Genomic DNA, 19,463 nt, shown 5'->3' with positions numbered 1-19,463 from the left:
TTTAACCTGAAAATCCTCAAAAATAATCTCGAAAACTCTAATCTTTGTTGAAAACACAAATTGAATCTTAATAAATCTGCCCCTTAATGTTTTAAATTAGCAATATGCCCAATTAAACTGATAAAGCGGGGAACTTGCTTGTTGATTTCTATGTAAGAATTATAGAAGAGCACACTCAAGTGATGCTGGAAAGCTAGGGGCCTATATAATTTAGGGGAAGTCCAACAATGAGTTATCCAATTGTTGTTGACTTCTAACTCCCAGCTCTCCTCCAGCATCTTATTAACAGCCTGCTTCTTGTGGAGGGTGCTGGAAGTTTAAGTTTATGGACAGTTGGAAGGCTGCAGGTTGGATAAATCTCAGGAATATACTGAGAGGCTCTAATGGTTGTTAACTTTAAACTGTCCCAGTATGAGTATAGTGGGATAAGGCAACATTTTTTCTGGTATTGTGTGTAACTCGTGATTCTTCCATATTCATATTGTGCAGTCTATGAGATTGACTTTACATTTTCTTATATAATGTATTGCACATGCATGTTCATATTGCAGACTGTATAATGTTAAACATTTGCTTTATGTCTTGTAATTTAAATGAAAACCTGGCTGCTCCTATTGTTTGTAACACAGTACTTTTTATAAGGGACAATTAAGTATTTTATAAGGTGCGATTAATTACAGCGCTTCTTGCAATGTCTCTGCTAATTAGTAGAATCTGGTTTGCATTTTCCAATGCCAGTTTTTGATGATAAGAATACTTTGTTTCTTTTGAACTGTTAGACAGATTTCTTGTTCTTTAACAATTCTTATTTAATTTATTTAAATACAATTCAATGTAGTATATGCCCTATTCAGACTCTAATTTGGTAATTTAGTGTTGTACATTTTAGAAAATTGCAATTTTTTCAACTTTTAGCTTTTGTCCGGTTTTGAGGGGCAATTCTAAATTCTGTTTTTCTTTATTGGAACAACTATGGACCAGTTTGGGTGGTTTGCTATTTTTTTGTGTGCTAAAAAGGCAACTTTAAAATACCCCCATTTCTGCCTATAGCAATCAAATTAAAACACCAGCAGAAGCAATTTTAAGGCAGTTTCCGATGGCAGGTGTGGGGAAATTTATTTTTATAACAGAAGTAAGATTTCTGGTAAACTGCCCAAACTAGCGTGTGTCATGGGCATTAGGAGATATTATTTATTCATTGTAATTTTCAGTAAATTTGAAAATTGCTAGCAAGCTAAATTAATTCTTATATTGGTCTGTGTATAAAAATGTTTTTGACAGACTTATTGCTTATTGTTTTTAACAGATCCTCTAACGTGTGTAACTGCTGCTATGAATGGTAATGGCTTAAGCCAACTTTTAAAGGAGAACTAAACCACCACAATAAGAAAAGCCCCTACCTATTACCCTAGATAGTCCCCCTCCCTGCTCCCCCATATAGTTTGTTACCCCTGAAAGTGTCCCGAATGCATAGGTCACGTATCGGTGCAGAGTGAGAGCAGTGGAGCTCAAAAAAAGAAGTTTGCAGGTGAAAAAAGGATAATTTTCAGCTAGCAAAGCTTATGTGGAAAAATAAATTGGTAAATCTGAACACTTTTAAGATGAATAATGTGGTGACAGTTTATTTGTCCTACATTGACTTGATAAGCGTTTGCCGAGAGTGACCTTTTTACGGAACCAGAATGCTGTGGTATAACATTAAATTTAGGAGGAGTTTTTTCTGTAAATGGAATTGAACCGATTTAGACAAACAAATGCTCCCATGATTGTTCTGTAAATTACAATATAATGTGTATTTGAAATACAGGAAGTTTACCATATGGATATAAATTGGTTCTGTTTTGTTCTTAATGTATTTTGTTAATGATATTGAAGCACAAGTGTGATTTTTCTCTTTTTAAAACTACTTTGAAGTGTGAACTCCTAGTTAACACCTAATATATTTTCCAGCAAATGTAAGTAAACCTTCATTGTCTCCACAGGCAGCAGAAAGCGTCACCTTCATTGGACCTGACACACATGCTATTCATGCCATGGGAGACAAGATTGAAAGCAAACTGTTAGCCAAGAATGCAAAGGTCAACACCATTCCTGGCTTTGATGGGGTGGTCAAGGTGAGAAAGTACTTTGCAGTTATCTGGCCTAGACAGATTAACATACTGTAACGACAAACCTAGTTAAGATCCTTCCATTGAACTCTTTGGGTCTCTTCAATACTGTAGGTATGGCATCTATTATGCAGAAATCTGTTATCTACATTGTGATAAGTTGTATCATGGATAATGGGTTTCTGGGTAATCTCCTACCTATAGTACCTGTTTTGCCATAAAATGGTTCTTACAAAAAAAGGCTGCTGTTCCATCAGCTTGGCTGGCACAGAGGTATTGGTGATAGCAAAATGTAGGATATCATGTGTCATGTTTCCTGTTGATTTTCCAGGTATTTTCCAAATACTAGTCCAACGGTTTAAAATGGTTTCCAAACCTGCACTGCTTGTGAACCAATTATTTGTTTTATATGTAATCTTTCTCTTTTTTTTTATATATATACTTCAATATAGTAAATAACTTATTTAAGTGGATATTGCCCAGTCTTAAAGCTGCTATAATCACACACAAGGAATTTTGGTATAGAGTTTTGCATGCCATATTCTTATACTTTAGTTCAGTGATCCCCAACCAGTAGCTCGCGAGCAACATGTTGCTCACCAACCCCTTGGATGTTGCTCCCAGTGGCCTCAATGCAGTTGCTTATTTTTGAATTTCTGGCTCGGAGGCAAGTTTTGGTTGTATAAAAACCAGGTGTACTGCCAAACGGACCCTCCTTTAGGCTGCCAGTTCACCTAGGGGTGACCACATAGCCAATCACAGGCCTTATTTGGCATACCCATGGACTTTTTCATGCTTGTGTTGCTCTCCAAGTCTTTTTTACATTTAAATGTGGCTCACAAGTAAAAAAGGTTGGGGACCCCTGCTTTAGTTGCACGATTGTCTGCTTGCACACATCAAAAGGGAGCATTTTGGAATGCTGGTTCTTCTGACTTAATAAAACATGATGCAGGACAAGGAAAGTATTTGATATACACTTTCCCTAATACCTGATGCTTTCGAGCACTCTCTTTTTTAATAATCTCCTGCTGGTGATAAGGCTAAGGCCACACTAGGCGATAGCGCCGCGATTTGACTCGCGGCGACTTTTCGCCGCGACTTTTAAGCCGCAATCGCTGGGGAAACTTTTGCGCTGGCGTCTATGGGGAATCGCGAAAAATCGCCAGCGTAAAAACACACGCGGCGATCTTTTCTCTACTGTCGCTCGAAATTGCCTCGCTAGGCGATTTCGAGCGACAATAGAAAAAAGATCGCCGCGTGTGTTTTTACGCTGGCGATTCCCCATAGACGCCAGCGCAAAAGTTTCCCCAGCGATTGCGGCTTAAAAGTCGCGGCGAAAAGTCGCCGCGAGTCAAATCGCGGCGCTATCGCCTAGTGTGGCCTTAGCCTTAGAGTCTGGGGTGTTGTAGTTCAGCTGAAGCGCTGGCACATTTCTCATTTAGCTTGTTTTTGTAAGTTTTGCTTACAGTATCTGCTTCCTACCCTGATTGCTGGCCCCCTATCAGCCCTGCTTTGTTCAGGTATCTAAACAAAAACCAGTTTTGTTTGACTTTGCCTTTTGATTGCATTCTCGCAAACGTGATCAGATTTGCAAGCAAAAAGAAATGCAAAAAGTTTCAAACTCTTTTCTAATCACGGCCCTTCATCATTCATCAGTCTTCTTGCATTTTACTCAAGAGGCTCTAATTGTCTGCATTTGGCAGGTTTAACACTTCCTGACAGAGAGGCGATTAGAGGGAAGTATTCTCGCATAACTGTCACAGGCTGAAACAAAGAACCTTCAAACTGAATGTGCACAAACCACTAACATCCTTAAATTACCTCTTGTTCATGAATTCTGTCCCTTTAAACTAGATTTTTTAAAAAAGCAAGGCCATAGAAAAAAATAAACGGGTGCCATAAAATTCTAAATCTATATTTCCTTTTTTTTCTTCTGAATTTATCTGTGAGCCTGTGATTTAAAAAAAAAAATGGTTATTGTAAGAAATCTCATTAGCAGATGTGACTGCTCAGAATAAAGAGACTTAAAACTAACGTTTTTCTCAAAACTGCTTTGAACTTAACAAGCACCGATTTGTGGAGCAGACTAGTTAATGAAAGGAAATTAAATTTTTTTTGCCAACTTCCCCTGCTTACTACTTCATGGGCCTGTAGCAAGGTACCATAGCTCTACATCTATCTATATATATCTGTATATATGTGTGTGTGTGTATATATATATATATATATATATATATATATATATATATATATATATATATATATATATATATATATATATATATATATATATAATATAGAGATATATATATATATATATATATATATAGTATATATAGAGAGAGAGAGAGAGAGATATACATATATAGATACTCTTTTAACATATTGTTTGTTAAATGGAAAAGTGTATGTTTCTGAAAACAAAACTATGGCTAAAAACATTGAAACAGCTGGCTGGGAGGAACTCTTTGCTAGTGATGCTATTTGTAACTTCATTTTTCTCAAGATAAAAATGTCTTTGACATTAGCTGTCTGTGAAGCTTCATGGGTTACACCAATGTTGTTATTATCTGTTATACAGCACCAACAAATTTACACAGCGCTTTACAGAAATTATATATCAGTCACATCAATCTCTTCCTCAGTGCCACAATCTAAGGTCCCTATCACTTTCACACACAGTATTTTTTTTTGTTTAGACCTTTTGTTCATATAATTGACTGAGAATTTGATGCAAATACAGGTACAGTAAAAAATATTTTAATCAGTGACAGACGTACAGCACATAATTATTAAAGACATTGATAAATTTACCTAAATATAAAAATAATAATGTACTATATTATAGTGTAAGCAACATTATAATGATAGGGTCACATTTATTGCCTGATATGACACTGCATGAGGCAATATACTCTGGAAGCAATAAGTTGAGTTACTTGCGATCAAGCAGTCTGTACAGGGTCCAGTATTAAAATAAGCCTCTCTTTGGGGGTCATATAACAAAAAATCGTTGCACCAAATAGGCTTCATCTTAACTGCCTTGCTTGCAGTCTGTAGTGTGTCTGGCAGCACGGGCCTACAGTATAGGCTCAGAAGCAAAGTAATGCCATTTGGAAAATACTTGCAATGGTGTTTACTAATGTTTGGTCGACTAACAGTCATATGGTGCTCCCACAGAGAGACAACCTATCTAAGTTATAGTAGCCTTTATGATGCATTTAGACTCTGTAGAAAATCACCCTTCTGTTTTCAGGCTAAGCCATGCAGTGGATCCAGCTTTGTGAGTTGTAGGATCCAGAACTTTATTTATTTTCACTTCATTGTTTCCCTTTCTAAGCAGACATTACACTTACAAAGCATGTAACAATAGAGAATCAACTCCCCCTGCTGACTGTTTCATGGAAAACATGACTCACTGAAAGAGGAGAAGACAGAAACAAGCTGTAGCAGACAGGGTTTAATGCTCTGATTTACAGCCCATTATTGATTGTAAACTCCAGCATTTAATCACTTCATTTTAGCCACTGCAGAAAGTCACCTAAAAATGGCAGCTCCGCTTCCTGTCAGCCGATTTAGGAAGGCTTTGAGTTTTTCGCCATATAATAACGATGAGGTAGAATTTACATTCCACTTATGGTATTAATTTTACATTCCTCTGAATGAAAACGGTCAGAAGGTTGTAAAATCAAACATTAAATGAATCGGAGGAGACAGTAGTGCAATATACGACTGCCCTAAGGACACAGTGCAATGGCTGATGGGATTAACATTGGGTCTCATTTCCTGCTTTTACAGGATGCAGATGAAGCTGTCAGAATTGCAAGGGAAATTGGTAAGTTCTTAAATTAGCCATGGTGGGATTTGTATGCCTTTTAGCAGAAATTGTTGACTAAATTAATGTGTAATAGGTAATCCCTATAGAACAAATAATGTTTTAATAGTTTAAGATCTGATTTGCCTGCAGCTCTGACGAGCTCATGCATTTGCGCCTTTTCATTTAAATGATACCACATTATCTTTGCAAATTGGTTATGATTATGCTGTTCCAATTATAGGGGGAAAGGTGACTAATAAAGGGCCCCTTGTTAAATAGTTTACAGTTCTTTAAAACAATTCATTATATTTTGTGTATTGGCCAGGGTGCTGCTTTACTAGATATAATTAAACCATTGTCTTCTGTCAGATCTCTTTATTATTTATATAACATGTATTTATAAAGTGCCAACATATTCTGAAGTGCTGTGTTTTGTTTTCATGTCAATGTGATGTCAGAATTATTGTACACTTTTACTTTGCTAGGTAACAGAAGTCCTGTGCATTGTAAACTTTCTTGTATTTGTTGTATCTTTTGTAACCAATGGGACATTGCTATTTGTTCCTAACCGTGTATCCTTCTCGTCTCTCGGTTCACACTACTTTATCAGGATGTGAATGTTCACTAAAGCCTGCGATTTTGGCAGCTTTCTGTCTAATGGTAGTTCACATGTAGTGATCACCTTGTTCCTAAGGCACCAAAAATGTATTTAAAAGCTTTTGAGTGCAAAGAATAAAACATGTTTTTTTAACAGTGATTGATTATGCACATTTATCCAAATGCTGCAGTTGCTGTTTTGTGTTTCTATAACTATGAAACATACCTCTATATGAGACGCAGCACATTTCTGTTAAACAGACATTATTGAAATGTATTATGAATTCTGAGAAATCAATACAATATATAGCTTTTCCACCATGTTGTTCTTGCACACAGGCTTTTTTTTAGGTTTAATTCACATTTGAGACCACCTAAACGTATGAGATAATTGATTTAATTCTATTTTGTGTGGCTGTATCACCATCAACCAAATCTGTCTTACATTGTGTTTTATGTGTTCGATGAGCATTTGTAATACAATGAAGTATAGAGATGCATGTTGAACCTATAAAAATTAATTTAGCTTTAATTAAAAGAATGAATATAACCGTACAATATACTTTGTGGCCCGCTGCTCGAATTTTTACGTGTACAAGAGCCCCAAGTGTTCTTGCATGGCTGAAGGGCAGTGTTGAGTAATCGCTTGGTAAAGCTATGCAAGCATTCTGTTTTTTTAAACACTAGAGGCCAATGGTTAACAGAAGTCAATTTTTAAAGAGTTTGCTGGTTACTCCACTCAAAATAATTAAAATAAATATACAGATAAACAGAAATACTGAATAAACTGTGCCAGTTGTTTTGGTCTTTTTGTCAAATAGAATAGGATACACCAGCCCATCTATCACCGAAAGCCTTAAATGTTACTTTTATTCTTGCCAGCACTGTGTAAACTTCCACTAATATGTATAAATTCAAATATCCATAGAAACAATCTTAATGAATAGGGATGCACCTAATCCACCATTTTGGGATTCAGGCAAATCCTAAATCTGAACTGAAGGGTTAAAAATAATCGCAATTTCCTTGTTTTTACTAAATCTGAACAGAAGGGTTAAAAATAATCACAATTTCCTTATTCATGAGTTTTCAAGGTTATTTTTGAGTCTTAAGATCAATTTTTCTGGTTTAAAAAAAAAACGAAGATTTATTACTCCCCAACCCTGGAAATAGCTCAAATCTGAAAATACACCATGTAAAACCTGACGAGGTCACGTAGAAGTCAATGGCACAGGTCCCTTGAACCAGTTGAGGATGTTAAAGGAGAAGGAAAGCTAACAAATCAGTTTATTGCGAATAGATTAGCCGCAATAGTGCAAGCTATAACACTTTATTCTGCAGAATGCTTTTTAAACAGCTCTCTCTGTTTGTAGGATATTAGCTTGGTGTGACATCACTTCCTGTCTGAGTCTCTCCCTGCTCAATCATAGCTCTGGGCTCAGATTACAGCAGGGTGGGGAGGGGGAGAGAGGAGAAAATTGAGCATGCTCAAGCCCTAGCCCTGGAGGTTTATGCTGAAAACAGGAAGTCTAATACAGAAGCCCACGTGTAAAGCAATGTGGTGTTTCCTTTGATAGAGGACTCAGAGCAGCATTACTTTGAGGGTTTACTTGTGTATTTATATAGACCTTTCTGATAAAGCTTACTTAATTTTAGCCTTTCCTTCTCCTTTAATAGCCTTCATGACATTTGAGGTTTTTTTCGGAGGGTTTTGCACAAAAACTCGCTCAATTCAAGCGATTTAATAATTCGATTTTTCTGGTTGTTAACCTTCAACTCACTGAGTTGAGTTATTTCCATTCAAGTTTTTCTTAAATTAGAAACCATTTGAGTTGTGAGTTAATTCGGGTTCATTCAAGGTCTAAAAATGGAAGGTTCCCTGACATTTTTATTTAGCCTAAAATACCTCTAAAATTCGACCACCCATTAAGGGTTTGGTCCAGTCAGGAACTTGGATTTGGCCAAATCTGAATCCTGCTAAAATGTCTTGGATTTGTCCAAATCCTGGAATTGGTGCATCCTTAATATACAATATTTATGTGTATGGGCCAATTGCCCATAGTGATAACCTATTTAACAGCAAACATCTTATTGGTTGCAATTGTTTACCTGGGCAAAATGATTGCTTTTTATTACATATGGGGGAAAGATCGGTATATAGTAACTTGAAGCTGTTCATTGCTGTAAGTTACTAGATTGTTCATATTATGCCAATATACTGTATACCCCCACACCTAGCATAAATATTTCTCATTTATAGGCACAGTTAACCAAGTAAAATATTAGTAATGTAATGGCAACCTTGTGTATACGTTGTACAAATGTAAAATTTGTAACTTGTGACAGATGTCTTGATATGTGTTGTTATATTTATAACTGTGTAGATACCATGTAGTGCTTTGATTTTGGAGTAACCACTATACGATGTCTGTCTGAAGCTTAATATTTAGACCTTGGTGAAATGAAGTATTGTTTACTGTAACATGGGACATGTGGCAAGCTGTCATGTTCATATGACCAAATGATCAAAGTCTGAACTTTTGTCTAATTGTTCCCTGCTGTTAGGCTACCCTGTTATGATCAAGGCCTCAGCAGGTGGCGGTGGGAAAGGCATGAGAATTGCTTGGGATGATGAAGAGACCAGGTGAGATGCCATTCACAATTCTAACCTTGATTAATGCTACACTTACCAAATCTTACATCATAGCAATCTGTGTATGTGTGAAGCTGTCACTTCAAAGCAATCTAATAAATCTAATCTAAATAGACAGCTTCTGTCCTTTTTTCCTTTCCTTCTGCATTATTCGGGAGAAAAGAATGGGAGAAACCCAAGTGGATATTACTTATGGAACAAATTCCAGTTAACCAAGCTTTCAGTCTGCGCAAATATGAAAACTGTACATTAGTGGGAACATTTAATCTTTTTATCCAGTTGCTATAGTTAGGAAATGCCTAGTGTTGATCCTGTGTGGTTCTGCTAATGACAGTTAGGGCCCTGGCAGATGGCACATTTTGTCACCAATTCCTACTGTGCTCCAGCATGGACGACAAAAATGTCAATGTTATTGTAAGTCATCACATATGTATCACATAGTATGTCGAAGTTGCCTTGCCTAAAAAATAGGAGCTAAAAAAAGCACCGATTTTACCCATTTGTATTTGTGACTTTATTTGCTCTCATAAATTCATGGTGGTGGGCCATATTGGGCTATTCTAATTTTTGCCCCTGAGCCAATAATAGGTTTTCATGGATGGCCCTGCAGAGTTCGGTAAGATGCTTAGTCCCAAAGGATTTTCTTGCCAGTCCAGTTGATATCTAGATGAGGCTGATTAAAAATGTCAGGGAACTCCTGACCAGCTTCATACTTGGTTCACATGTACAGTTCTCTCTCCTATTCTGACCATTACCGATGAAGGCTGCTCTAGTGAAAAATAAGCTTCTTCCTGAATAGGCCTGTTGTGATTGGCTACACCTATATACTGTTGTTTTTCTAGCTACTGTCAACATTTTTTGTCTGACCTACATTGTGTATTGGGCTGTGGCCAACATTGAAGATTTAGAGGTCAGACCACATCATCCATTAGTGTGATTGTACCCAAAGGGGCACACTTGTTATCTTCTTCTATATTTTGAAGTCTGGATCCCCTACAAATACACTGCCATAGATAAAGGAATTCAGTACAAAAAAAAAACAACATTTTTGTCAAGGGTATTGTACATGAATAAATAGGTAGTGATTGTGAATGAGATTTATTTCATTTCTGTGTTGAGATTTTCATACAAACCATCAAAACCACGTTAAAGAACAAATATATTCTAGAATGAATGCAGACAAGGTATTCACAAAAGAAGACTTCTCTTACAAGATGGGGGCTAAAATGCAGCCAGAATAAAGAAACTGAAGGGAGATAAAACTTGAGAGAATGGAGCAATGTATACAATAAAAAATGGTGTTTGCAGATCATATGGCACGTTTTTGAATTAGATTGTTACAGGATCAGAATTGCTAGGGAATCTTTTGATATGAAGGTGCTGTAATAGCAATTCTACTTTAGCTCATCTTTTAAAGCATAATTCAAAGACAGCAGAGGATTCATAGAGGGCATTGGCAGTGACCTTATCAGTCACCTGCTGGAGCGTAGGTGTGTTAATCACATTTTGCTTCCTTGCAATTAGTATCCTAGTAGCTATAAATAGCTGTTATACATAGTATGCCAAGGTATATGACAATTTGTTCTTTTTTTTCTTTTCCGGAGGCTGAATGTTTTGTCCAGATTGCTGCACTTTGATAGAGGCATAACATATATTTACATATGTGGCTTGAGGGTTGTATCCTCTCCTGAGGGTAGATAAATCTGACTAGATTTGTTAATAGGAACATGCCATTGTAACATAATTTGATGACATTTACTACAGTGTGTTTCCCTATGCTAAGTCAGAAGATTGATTGATGAAACAGCATGGATAAGAGTAGACTGAAAAAGGAGCCAATAAGACTTTAAATGATTTTCAAGCAACTGTGTGTTTGGGGGTAAAACACTGTTACGTTAAAGGAACAGTAACACCAAAAAATTAAAGTGTTTTAAAGTAATGACAATATAATGTCCTGTTGTTCTGCACTAGTAAAACTTGTGTGTTTGCTTCAGCATCACTACTATAGTTTATGTAAACAAGCGACTGTGTAGCCATGGGGCAACCATTCAAATCTTAAAAGGAGAAAAAGGCACAGGATACTCGGCAGATACCAGCTATGCTCTGTAGTATACAATGAGAGTCTTCAAAACGTATCTGTTATCTACTGTGTGTCCTGTGCTTAAAGGGCTGCCCCATAGCTACACTGCAGCTTGTTTATATAAACTATAGTTTTTAGGCTAGGGCCAGACGGGGCAGAAATCAGCCTGGCGAAATCCGCAGTCCGATTTCATCCCCCGACCACTTGCTGAATCTTCTTGTCTGTTCACGTCCGGAAAACTTGTCGGCTCCGGTGCAAACAGACTCAGCAGATTTCGGCTCAAAATGCAGTCTCGGTTATGTTTGCCGAAATTGGTCGAGTCTGTTTGTGCCAGAATGTGTCAATAAGATGGAGACTGGACAAGAGGTTCACTTGATTCATAGGCAGAAAAAAGATGAAATTAATTGGCGGTAGCATTAGATGACTTCAGTGGAGGTATTCCTGTTAACAGATATTAAAATGCAAGAAGAGCATAATACATTCAAATAAATCCGTGCTGTGTCAGACTGAACCAGTACCAGTAATTGCTGGGATGATGGTGTTCAGGGTGCTACAATGTGTACTTTCATTTACCAAATAGTACCAGTTATTTACGTCCAGTAAGCTTTGCAACTACTTTGACTGTAACACGGCTAACTTGTTACATTATATCAAAGGATTTTGAATTACTTTAGGGCCAACCAGATGTCACACAATCTAAAAAAAAAAGACAAATCATGTTTACATCCCTCGAGTCAACCCTGCTTTGTTCACTTTAGCAGACACCTACTAACACTGCCTAGTGTTGCAAACTCTTTCCCCCCCCAATAATCCACCAATTTAAAAAAATAAAAATTAGGTCCCAATGCTATTCCGGTGCGTCTAGAATACATGTTGTTTTTTTCAAAATCCATTGTCTTATTAATCAACATTGAACCTCACTGGTCAGTTTGCTACCCTGTTTCCCAGGCAAGGTTGCCAAACTAGTGGACCTCTTCCCAATTTAGTCACATACTTGCAAGGCCAAACCAGGCAGATCCAATCACATCACAATAGAGGCCTATTCAGTCGCATTTGTACAGGACTTTATCACGAGTCGATGCACTACTCATAAAAATCCTGTCGGAACTTTGGACGGATATTGTTGGGGAGGACATCCGAAAGACCCCATACAGGGGCACAAAAGCTACTGACTCTGACTGGGCCAAGTTAGCATCTTAAATTTGCCTATGTATGGCCAGTTTGTGTTCTATTTCACATCTGAAAAAAATTATAATCCATCTATCAAGTTACTATCAGTATGTGAGGTCCACTACTTGCCATGGTATTGAATTAGCAATTTATTAATTATAGCTTTGCTTGAAAGAAAGATTATGTAATTAGGCAAATTGATTTTTAATAAGGATTACCTTATTTGGTTATCAATAAACACGCCTCAGTGCATAAACAGTACAAAAACAATCAATGGTCATCTGGAGGGTGATTTATTGTTATATCAAATGTATGTTTTCTGCTTTTGTGTGTTTTTATTAATAAACTCAGTCTACTTTCTATATAATGTGAAATATTTCTGGCAAATTTGTAGTGATTATGTAATGTGTTTCGATTATTTAAGATGATCCAGTCACCTTGTTGTACCTTCTCAAAACACCAGCAAGGAATTTTTTCAGATCGTAAAAAAAAAAACTGTTTCATGTTTAGGGTGAGGAAGGGAACTCTGTGTTTGCAGTAGGACTTGAACTGCATTCTATGTTTTTTCACTTTGTTGAGGTGCTTATACTTGCAGGCAGTGATCTCTCCGTCTGACACTTCACTCTCAATCTTGAATTTACCTGTGCTTTGTATTTATTATTTTTATAACTCTTGTTTATTCTATTACTTTATTGTTTTGTTGTACAGTGCTGTGTGCATAAGTAGGTCTATGTGAATAAAAATATACATACATATATCAGTATTGACAGGCAGTTTTGATAGTATTGTATAGACTTCCTGGAAATTTGGGGCAAGTACCAATGAGCTAGAAAAAACCCCAAAGTCTGCCTTTGCTTATTAGGTAAGATTGATTTTTTTTATAAAAGAAAATTATATTTCAAACTATAGATGCTATAGTTTCTATTGTTTGTTTCCTTGTGTTAATTTGATAAAATTATACAGTAGAACCCCCCCCCCCCCCATTTTAGGTTTTTAGGGAAATAACTTACTGCAATGCATTCTCCTTATGAAATGTATAAAGCTAACAACAGTGATAAGAAAAACTTATCTGAACCAGTTACCAGTAGTCTATATTCTGAAAACCATTTCCAAGTCCATTAAAGACGGTTGTTCAGGAAGTTAAAAACTTAGATCAAGATATGAATGTAGTACACAATAACAAACTATATATTAAAAAATATATATATCCGTTATTAAATCCACCATAAAATCATCCCTGTCCCTTAAAAATATTTAGGCAAATGCGTTAAAATGTACCCTATATCATATAATCAGAGAATTGTTGTCTAAGATACAGCATAATGTTAGTGAATGAGAAATATAAATTGGTACACTCGTCTGCAGCTTTAAAGGAGACATAAAGGATAAATAGAAAATGATGTATACTATATGGTGCTGGTTTTACATTTGGGTGAAAATTAATATTGTTTTTATGGGCCCTTTACTGTAGCTCCCTATAAATGTTCACTGGTCCCTGTGTTTTAATGAGGGGTGGGAGTGTCCTAACTGTTCCTGCCATAAGCACAGTAGGAGGGGTATAGCCAATCATAGCCCTGCAGTCACACAATCAAAGACAGGCTTCAATTCAGGTCAGCCTAGCTGCTAATTGGTTCCTATCCTACAGTGCAATGTGCTGAATGCCGCCAGCTCCCCTCCACAGCCTGGGAAAGGAGGCAGCAGGAAGTGGAACAGATGGGATGGGACTAGTAAGGGTTTTGCAGTAATTTTCAATAGAGTAATCAGAAACACTACTTTTTAAAGACATATATACCTATATCTAAAAGAGTTTTATGCTCTGGTACATTCTTGTTTTTTTGCATAATATGTCTCCTTTAATAATATTGCCCAAAATAACCTTGCTCCAGTTCACTTGTATTAATCAAGAATCTAAGGATTATTACCAAATTAGATAGCTCAGTGCGTCTGAATAGGTTGTTGGCAACTTTTTGGCCCTTGTATGGGGCCTGCCAACTGTTTTTCCTGACTGATATGTAGCTGAAAATGGGGCAGATATCAGTTTCCTTTACTTTTTAAAAGGTTTTTCTTTTCACTTCTGCCAACAAAAATATCCCTCTTTATCTTTCAGGGAAGGCTTTCGATTTTCATCACAGGAAGCAGCATCGAGCTTTGGAGATGATCGACTTTTAATAGAAAAATTTATTGATGATCCTCGACACATAGAAATTCAGGTTTGCATTTCACTGATGTATTGAATATTTTTTATATATGAATATTAAGTAGTTTTGTGTTAATCACAGCTCAGTACTAGCATATCCCCTTATAATATCATGAAAGTACACATCGTTATTTGTCTTTCTGAAATATTGCCACTATTGTTGGTAACTGGTGGATTTTTGGGTTGCCAATATATTTCAGAATAAAATTCAAATTAATGACCCTGACATTCAAAGTACTTTATAACTCTGCCCCACCCTACATCTCTGATCTCATCTCTATATGCTCACCCAACCACTTGCTGTGCTCCTCTACTGACCTGCTATTCAACTCATTACCTCCTCACACACTCGCATTCAAGACTTGCAAGGGCTGCACCCCTCTTCTGGAATTCTCTCCCACGGTCTGGCCGACTTTCTCCCAACTTTTCTGCTTTCCAAAGATCTCTTAAAACGCACTTCTTTAGAGAAGCCTACCGTCACTCTGCTTAACTACCAAATGCAATACCACATACAGTACCACATCTCTCACCCACTCAATTCTGATCTTGCCCACGCCCACACCTTGTGTATTACTCCCTTCCCTTTAGATTGAAAGCTCCTTTGCAGAAGGCCTTCCTCACCTTTTGTACCTGTATTGGTTGTAATTTATATAACGCCATATGTTCTATGTATGTAATTAATGTGATTTAGTTGTATAAACACATTTACTTTATAGCGCTGCAAAATATGCTGGCGCTATATAAATAAATGTTAATAATAATAAAATTAATTGTGTGTTAAGCTGATGGAGACTATAACAGTGGCAGGACACATGCATGACCACATTCAGTTTTTACATCAGTTTAGGCTGCCACCTCCACTGCTTATTTCCTCATATGCAGATATTTTAAAACATGACAAATCATCCATGATCCAATATCATGGTCTTTCAAAATCGACACCCAACCTGACATATATACCCAGACAGTCAGGCAGTATGGTTTAAATTGTCCAGAATATGCAATCAAATCTGGTCATGTATTGCTAGCTTATTACTATCAAACATGTCAGTATATTTAAATATATTCAATACTTCAGAAGTTCTATTATACTAAATTTAAGACAGACAAGTGAGTAGGTTTAAAATGTCATCACCTTTCATCCACTTAGTAGAGGGTGTCCAAAAGGTAGATCGGGATCTACCAGTGGACCTTTAGTTGGTGATCCATAGATCTCAAGACACAGCTTGACTAAATTACCCGTCTGTTTAATTATTTTCATTCAGATATGTATTCTGTTAAAGCTACATAAGAAAGTTGTTTTTTAAATATAGTAATATAAATTCTCTTATAAATTAATATAACATTAAAGTCATATTTTCCATGGAACGGAATGCTAACAGTGATATTATGGATGTAGATCATAATGGGACAACTTCACTAAAAGTAGACCCCACATTACTAAAATATGGGCACTCCTGACTTATTTTATGTATTGATTGTTACCTTTTATGTAGCTAATATGGCAGGGCGCTGATTTTGCATTGCACATGCAGATATAGTTCCGGTGACATCACTGAAAGCTTCTGTGCATGCTCACATTGGATTTTGTCCACTGTTCATATAAAGTTGGGGGAATGCTGCATAACGACAGAAGAATGGGGGAGGGAGCTCAAAATCAGGTAACTCCTGGGAAAATTTAGAGAGTTGACAACAATTTTTTTGCAATGCAGTGTACACTTTGTCAGGATCCTTGCCTTTTTGTTGTATTGAGAGACGTATTAATTATTAAACAGAAGTTATTTAAGGTTAATTGCAGACTGGAGGAAAATCAGTAACCACCCAATTCTGCCCTGCCAATGTGCCATTTAGTTGATTTCACTACAGCCATTTTTTACTCCAGCAGATAAAACCCCAGTCTGCTCCTACCCGCTTCATGGCCAGTGCGATATGACAGGAAAGTATACACCTGTAAGTGGGCATGTGGTACAGATATGGGCCCAAAAATGCACACTTAAACAGTAGTAGCAGATTGACATTTTCTTTATGTTTTTATTAATGATCTGCATATCATTATTATCAGGTTAAGTATAGTGTATCCTTGTCTTTATAAGGTATTGGCAGATAAGCATGGAAATGCACTTTGGTTAAATGAAAGAGAATGTTCCATTCAGCGACGAAATCAAAAAGTTGTCGAGGAGGCTCCGAGGTAAGTTTAATGTTATGGATGTTAATTTGTTACGGCCAATGAAAAAAAGGGGTTTATGTGCCTTTGTATGCATTTTGAGTGATTTTAGCAGAGACAATTCTCCGTATTGTCTATGGCAAGGTATTTTCTGCTGTTTTGTAGCTGCAACAAATTGTGGGCAACAAATCGCACAATGTGTCATCAATTTGGATGTGTATATTTATTGTAATAGTTTTTCTTTAATGGTTCACATATGTTCAAATCATCATGCACATTGTGTGTAAAATCAAACTTTATAAACATACAAATATGGGATTTATTATTTGTAATGCTTTAGACCTGGGTTTTTTGGATAATTCTTTTTTGGATTCTTTGTAATGTGGATCTCTATATTTTAAATCTACATAGTAGTATTATATTATCTGCTTTAAATTGTCTCGTCATTGTTACCAGATAAGTGATCCCATACACATAATGTGAAGTGATGTTAAAATAATACTTTCTAAAATAAAAATATAGTATTATGAATTTTAATAAATGGAATTAGAACCATTTTTCACACTTTCTATAGCATTTTTGAAATCCGTTTTTCAGTCTCAATTTTTTCTGGTTCATATATATCTATTCAACCAGTATTTATGAATACACTGAACATATTCAAAGTGGCTGTCACTTGAGTATTCCAGTTGTTTTTGGCTTTCTCTTCACAAAACTGGCTTGCTGATACTATTATTTATTGTCGGGTAACATTTTATTTTTAAATTACGTTATTTAACAAACCCTTTCAAAAGAAAAGCATGGTGGTAAAACATACACTAGGTCCGGACTTAGAATTATTAGGCCCTGGCATTTCAGGTACACAGAGGCCCAATCAGCCCACATAGAGGCCCAAATAGCCCCCCACCAGCCCAATAAATACTGATTTTCTATGGCACCTTACAGCAGCCCATTTGGCATTTGCCAGAACCCACAGATTGCCAGTCCGGGCGTGACATACACTATTGATCATAATGCACAAAAATTAAAATCATTATCCAGATGAGTATGCTTGGTTTTATACCCTACTACAGCTTACCTGAAGTAAGTATATTTTGATCTTTTGTAGGTTTGTGTAATCCACAACCCCCAAATGTTGAAATACATGCGCCATCGTTCTGCTTCAGCTTATTGGAACACTGCCATCTGGCATGTTAATGTAGAGAGTAATGATATAGAAGGGGTAGAGCTTTTCATTATTTGGATAATCTTCCTTTTGAAGTTCATACAGCAGATTCTGAATGTCTTAATGACTTTGAGAAGTCTTTGTGTAGTTGTTCCTAGTTCCAGAAGAAAAGACAAAATCGGCTAAGAGGAGGGAAAATTTTAATGCAGTTGAAGCAGTCGGTGATTTGTTCACATTTGATGCAGTTATGAAGGTGTTGGAGTCAAATGATACAATCTACATTTAAGTGCTAAATAATTAGGCTAGAAGGAAATGATGATTAAGGAGGTAGACGAAAAGGGAATAAGTCGTTGGGTGTTGGTTACTAATATTCTGTACAACTTGAAGTATAAGGAGATGGTGAGGAATATGAAAACTTCACTTAATTAACCAGACTGATTGCAGAGATAATCCATTTGGCTTAGAACAGAAAGCCTAGCAACATGGCAAAGATCAACTTTATAAGTGTGACACCTCTTTTCCATTCTTATACCGTTCAGCAGGAGGTGAACAATGCTAACTGGTAAGGAGATGCACATTCTACAAACACAGGAAGGCTCTGCTTTAATACTGGGGAGACAGCTTTTTTTTTTTTTACATTACAAATAATACTTATTATGCAATGTAGCCTTTTCTTATAGCATAGACCATGGTACAGTTTAGAAATATCCAGCTGTCATTAAAAGTTTCACTGATTACTGTGCCATGCTAGAATTTGCAAAGATTCTGATTTTGCATAAACTTTGTCCATATTGTGCTTTAATGTTCCATTTAGTTTTCTTTAGATACAGTAAAGTCATTTCTTAAGGCCTCGAATGCCCAGAACACACTTGTGTTTTATATTGCTCTGTACTGTAGAAGAAGGAGCTGCAACTGTGTTTGCTTGAGCTAAGGTATTTTTTACATACCTTTTCTCTTTACAGTAGTGGCAGTCAAAAACCCTTGTGCTAAAGGCTGTAAAGTGAATGGAAAACAGAAGGAGCAGTTTTGCCAGTTTATCCACACACTGCAATACTGTTTCTTTACTAGCACATATGTTTATACTGATTCAGAGTGGTGGTGAAACGTGGCTCCTATGAGTTTCAGACTTCAGGAGTGGTTCAGGGAGAGCAGTTATCTTTTTACCTGCTCATTGTTCTGTGGCACAGACTAAGTTCTGTTGACATCAGCTAGTGGCGTATGGTTGGGGGTTGCTGTAAAGAGACATCAGCTTATTAAAACACAATTGTGGAGACTTAAATGACTCTGGAAATTTTTTTTTATAAAATCCACCTGTTCTTTTAAAAAAAAAAAATTCAGCACAGGATCATGCACAATGAGCAATATTAAATGATACATTTTGAAAACATCATGTTTCCCTATGACATTTTAAGTACGGATGCCAATAACTCTACTATAAACTGGATGGATGCCCAACTTACCACATTTTATTTAGATTTTTTTCCCAATCTGTTAAATTCAGCAAGTCAGTGG

General features: G+C 36.5%; 1 protein-coding gene across 2 annotated transcripts in view; it reads left to right on the top strand.

Annotated features, from left to right (window-relative positions):
- pcca.L (propionyl-CoA carboxylase subunit alpha L homeolog) overlaps positions 1 to 19,463 on the top strand; it is a 261,425-nt gene that overhangs the window by 95,370 nt on the left and 146,592 nt on the right. For both annotated transcript variants that reach the window (XM_041582406.1, XM_041582407.1), the window contains exons 7-11: positions 1,983 to 2,114; positions 5,907 to 5,943; positions 9,088 to 9,166; positions 14,533 to 14,635; positions 16,716 to 16,810. In XM_041582406.1, coding sequence (XP_041438340.1) covers positions 1,983 to 2,114; positions 5,907 to 5,943; positions 9,088 to 9,166; positions 14,533 to 14,635; positions 16,716 to 16,810 — 446 coding nt within the window. The remainder of the gene's footprint in view (positions 1 to 1,982; positions 2,115 to 5,906; positions 5,944 to 9,087; positions 9,167 to 14,532; positions 14,636 to 16,715; positions 16,811 to 19,463) is intronic.

The sequence above is a fragment of the Xenopus laevis genome, chromosome 2L, assembly GCF_017654675.1.
Source record: "Xenopus laevis strain J_2021 chromosome 2L, Xenopus_laevis_v10.1, whole genome shotgun sequence".
NCBI lineage: Eukaryota > Metazoa > Chordata > Amphibia > Anura > Pipidae > Xenopus > Xenopus laevis.
The sequence above is the reverse complement of the archived record's forward strand: the minus strand, read 5'-3'. Positions and strand labels throughout refer to the sequence as shown.